This window comes from Sardina pilchardus, chromosome 7 (assembly GCF_963854185.1).
Source record: "Sardina pilchardus chromosome 7, fSarPil1.1, whole genome shotgun sequence".
Classification (NCBI taxonomy): Eukaryota; Metazoa; Chordata; class Actinopteri; order Clupeiformes; family Clupeidae; genus Sardina; species Sardina pilchardus.
The window spans coordinates 14042728-14047727 of record NC_085000.1 but is presented as its reverse complement, the minus strand read 5'-3'; the positions used below and the strand labels follow the sequence as shown (position 1 = coordinate 14047727).

The following is a 5000-nucleotide window of genomic DNA, read 5'->3' as shown; positions in this document are numbered from 1 at the left end:
GCCCCTGACCTGGTGTTGATGCCCCCGTAGAGGAAGGAGATCCAGAGCCAGCCCAGAACCAGGAAGATGCACATGAGCGGGAAGGCGAACACGAACCACGAGCCGAAGTTAATCAGGTCGCACTCTGGGAAATAACTACAGAGAGATGGGGGGAGAGAGAGAGAGAGAGAGAGAGAGAGAGAGAGAGAGAGAGAGAGAGAGAGAGAGAGAGAGAGAGAGAGGGGGGGGGGGAGAGAGGGAGAGAGAGAGAGAGAGAGAGAGAGAGGAAGGGAGAGAGAAAAGAAAGAGAGAGAAGTAGAGAGATAGAGGGAGAGAGAGGGGGAGAGAGCAGCCAGGAAGTCAGAAATGAGCACAGGGCAACCACCAATAAGAACAGGGCACAGGGTGCAGGTCTGTATGACTTGCATGCATGTTGAAATGCAATCACAACAACGCTGGCTGGAAAGATTGTTTGTGTCGGGTGCTTGTGCTTACGGCGTAGGGGTGTGTGTGTGTGTGTGTGTGTGTGTGTGTGTGTGTGTGTGTACCTCTTGAGCTGTCCCACCAGTATGAGGTTGGGCGCTGTGCCCGTGAGGGTGGCAGTGCCGCCGATGCTGGCGGAGTAGGGGATGTGTGTGTGTGTGTGTGTGTGTGTGTGTGTGTGTGTGTACCTCTTGAGCTGTCCCACCAGTATGAGGTTGGGCGCTGTGCCAGTAAGGGTGGCAGTGCCGCCGATGCTGGCGGAGTAGGGGATGCAGATGAGGAAACCCTTCCAGACCTTCAGCTGGTACTGAGCCTCCATACGCACCTCCTCTGGAGACGCAGTCTCCATCCTCTCCACCTCCTCCCTGCTGTACGCACACACACACACACACACACACACATGCACACACACACACACACACACACACACACACACACACACACACACACACACACACACACACACACACACACACACACACACATGCACACATATATACACACACACACACACACACACACACACACACACACACATGTACGCACACACACACACACACACACACACACACACACACACACACACACACACACATACACATATATACATATATATACTGTCAGTATATATGCTTTTTTAAGTATATAAGAATATGTACATACAGTCACACACACATGTACAGTACATACACACACACACACACACACACACACACACACACACACTCGTGCACATGATTCATGCACATACAAATACTTTTATTTGGATCTGAAAGGCAAGCAAGGAAAACCAAATACTGGAAATGGATCCCAATCCTCTGGGAAGAGTCGTAGAAAAGGTGACAGGTCTACATGGCTCACATACCTCTACACACACACACACACACACACACACACACACACACATGATTATATGATAAACAAGATCCCAATCCTCTGGGAAGAGTCGTAGAAAAGGTGACAGGTCTACATGGCTCACACACCTTTACAGGTCCCTCCACTATAATACTCAAAACATCATACTCTCTCTCTCTCTCTCTCTCTCTCTCTCTCTCTCTCACACACACACACACACACACACATGCTTTTTCGAACTCTAATCCATTTTTAATGAGTGACTATGGTGTGTTAGAGAGAGAGAGAGAGAGAGTGTGTGTGTGTGTGTGTGTGTGTGTGTGTGTGTGTGTGTGACCCTGACCCTCCTGTTGCGTTTGCTGAGTCTGCATGGGGCCCCTCTATTAGGCATAAATAAACCCCCCCTCCACCCGCTCCACCCCCCCTCCACCCATCCAACCCCAACGCCCCCCCCCTCCACCCTCCCCACCCTCTCCACTCTCTCATCACAGCACATACTGTACTTCTCTTTCTCTCTCTTTCCATCTATATTTTCCTCTCTCTCACCCCCACCTCTCTTTCTATCTATCTATCTATCTACTGTACCTATCTATCTATCTATCTTCCTCTCTCTAACACCCTATCTCTCTCTCTCTTTCCATCTATCTATCTATCTATCTATCTATCTATCTATCTATCTATCTATCTATCTATCTATCTATCTGTCTATCTACCCCCCCCCAACTTTTCTTTCTCTAACACTGTATATACCCCAACTGTCTCTCTTTCAAATGTAAAGTGTGTTGTTGCCAGAGATAGTGTTATGCATGACACAGCAATATAGCAGAAGGAAGCAAAACAGTAGTACAGTATGTGGCCAATGAGCTGTAATGTAAATACAGAACCAAGAGTCGTACAAATAATAGTTGGATGATAAGACGGTGTGTGTGTGTGTGTGTGTGTGTGTGTGTGTGTGTGTGTGTGTGTGTGTGTGTGAAACAACTGCATACCCTGACTGAGGACATGTGATTAACGGTGAAGCGTAATCTCCAAGTCTTATCAAGGTCATACTGTAAGCAAAAGGTCCATGCTGTGGCCGTGCCCAGGGCTACTGTAGGAAGCACACTGGGGTACGAATAACAGCAACACTCTGTGGAATAGGCATGAGGGTAGGCCAGGCCACTGAGAATCATCCCCGGTGGGAGGGGGAGGTTGTTCCATATGATTATCATATGATTATCATATGGAACAACAAATAGTTGCCAGACCTATTTGCATCAGAAGCCTAATTCATTTACATTTAGAGCGGTTGATGTACTTTGAAATGTACAGTATAAGTGGCTAGAATTTGAAATACTATTATGTTGTTCATGATCACATGACTGAATGCTGAATCAACCAACAGCAACCTTCACCAAGCTCCCTCTGTCTCTCTACTTCTGTCTTTTTTGGTCATGTTTTGCTCAGTGTGGAAGAAACTAAGTGCTCCTGCGTCTCAAGCTCCTCTGCCTGACAGTGACCACATATCCTTAGCTCTCTTGACAGCCAGGTCTCTCTCTCTTTCTCTCTCTCTCTCTCTCTCTCTCTCTCTCTCTCTCTCTCTCTCTCTCTCTCTCTCTCTCTGTTTCTTGCACTGTTCCCCTCCATGGACACGCGCTCAGTCACCTCTAGTGTTAATTTCGTCAGACGAGACGAGACTAATTATGTTCGTCAACGACCTTTTTTTTCGAGACTAAGACGAGACGATGACGAGACTGAACCAATGTCCTGAAACGCTGACTAAGACTATAATAAAATGCATTACTGTTGACGAAAAAAGACGAGGCTAACATGTTTTGCATGATTGAAAAACTAAGATAAAATCTCTCTTCGTTTTCCTCTACAAAATGAGAAGACAGAATATCTATGCTACCTGTTAAGCATTCAGAATAGTCCAAATTAATTCATGGGCAGCAGCTTTCCTGTAAGCTAGCTATGCGCTGTTTCTGTAACCCTGTGGCTGCAACGACTCATACTACAAGTCAACCCCGAGAGGAGGAAGAGATCCCAAGCCTGGCTATTTCACTAAACGTGATGAAAATTCTGCCGTCTGCAACCAGTGTAGTAGCCTATATAGTAGTAATACCAGCAATATGTTAAAACATTTGTCCGTGAAGCATGGGAGCTCCAAGAGTGTCATGTGTTCGACAGCCTACGAGGGTGCTAACGTTGCCCGGTCTAGGGCTCCAGAGTGCATATGCGCCCAAACTGTGAGTGAGTGTGCCTGAAAATAATTCTAGGTCGCACTGGTGCACCTGACGCTGCTCGGGTGAAAGCATACGTTTCCTTCACAAGTTTTAATTGTAGACTATGCGTGCAACTTTGCAAAACTGCTTGGCCCGCTCTCTCTCCATCTCCCTCTCCCTCTCTCGTGCCCGCCCCTCGACATGCACATTCACAATCGTGAAAGCAATGACGCATAGAAGACGACTAGCTATTATAATTAATTTCGGTTAGCATCATAGCGTAGTAGGCTACTGCACAAATTTGATTCAAACTCTTGCATTCAAGTTGACTGATCATCTCAATGTTTTCCAACTAAGACTCAAAAGGGCCTGTCCCAAGGAGAAAAAGTATTAGCCTACCTTGCAACTTTAACACACTTGGGGAAACTGAACAGTCCAACCAACCAGTAGACTATAATAAGCTAGCCAACTATGCTACTTTGTTTACAATTTGAGGCTTCAAGCCGACAGCTGAATTAAAGAGGCAGAGTTGTAATATGAATAGTCATGAATGTCATGAATATCAGAAATGTCAGTAGTATAGATTAGTATATATAAAGAATTATATTATATTATATATATACTGTAGGCTATATATACATCGTTATCATTCTTTATAAAGAATATGTTTATTCCTTATTGTGTTTTAAATAAAGACAAGCTTTTTCTACGCCTTATTGTTAAAAAAATCATTCACAATATGAAAGGAGAGCGATAAAAGGTGACCTTTTGGCGTTAAAGGCGATGCAATGAAAAATGTGGGTGCACCTACATTTTTTGGGAATCGATAAGAGAATTGATAAGGAATTGGATTGATAGGCAGAATCGATAATGCCATCGATATTGATAAAAACGTATCAATACCCATCCCTATATGGGACTGCGTTTAGGCGCATAGTGCCATCTAGTGTAGCGGAGTAAAACATTCGTAGGCCTACTTTGGGTCTGCTCTGGACATTATTGGGGGAAAATTGAGATGTGTGAAACACATAGCTGAAACACTATTTGACTGAAATAGTAGCCTATTCAAAAGTATCTTGTTATATAAAAAAGACTAGAATGTTTTGACTAAAACTTGACTAAGATACCTTGAGTTTTCTTTTGACTAAAACGAGACTAAAATTATGAGACTTTTACTCGACTAAAACTAGACTGACAAAAATGATATTTGAATGACTAAATATGACTAAGACTAAAAAGGACATTTCGTCACAAGACTAAGACTATGACTAAATTAAAAATAGGTGACAAAATTAACACTAGTCACCTCTCTGTGTCACTTCCTCTTGTGCATACTCCATCTCAGAGTCAGTTCCCTGCCTGGAATGTAGTCTGATAGATGGATAGATCCCACAATTACATGTTTTCTATCCATTTGTTCTTTTCCTTTATTTCATGTCTCTCTATCTATCCATCTTTCCTTGCGGCTCAGTGAGTGTG

At 44.1% G+C, this 5000-nt stretch overlaps 1 protein-coding gene across 2 annotated transcripts in view; it reads right to left on the bottom strand.

The window, feature by feature from the left end:
• The window catches only part of slc13a3 (solute carrier family 13 member 3), an 18197-nt gene that overhangs the window by 6977 nt on the left and 6220 nt on the right, over positions 1-5000 (bottom strand). Inside the window, exons 5-6 of one of the 2 annotated variants that reach the window (XM_062540818.1) lie at positions 651-830; positions 10-135 (exon numbers count right to left, since the gene is read on the bottom strand). In XM_062540818.1, coding sequence (XP_062396802.1) covers positions 10-135; positions 651-830 — 306 coding nt within the window. The remainder of the gene's footprint in view (positions 1-9; positions 136-650; positions 831-5000) is intronic. The other variant, XM_062540819.1, reaches the window with a different exon arrangement.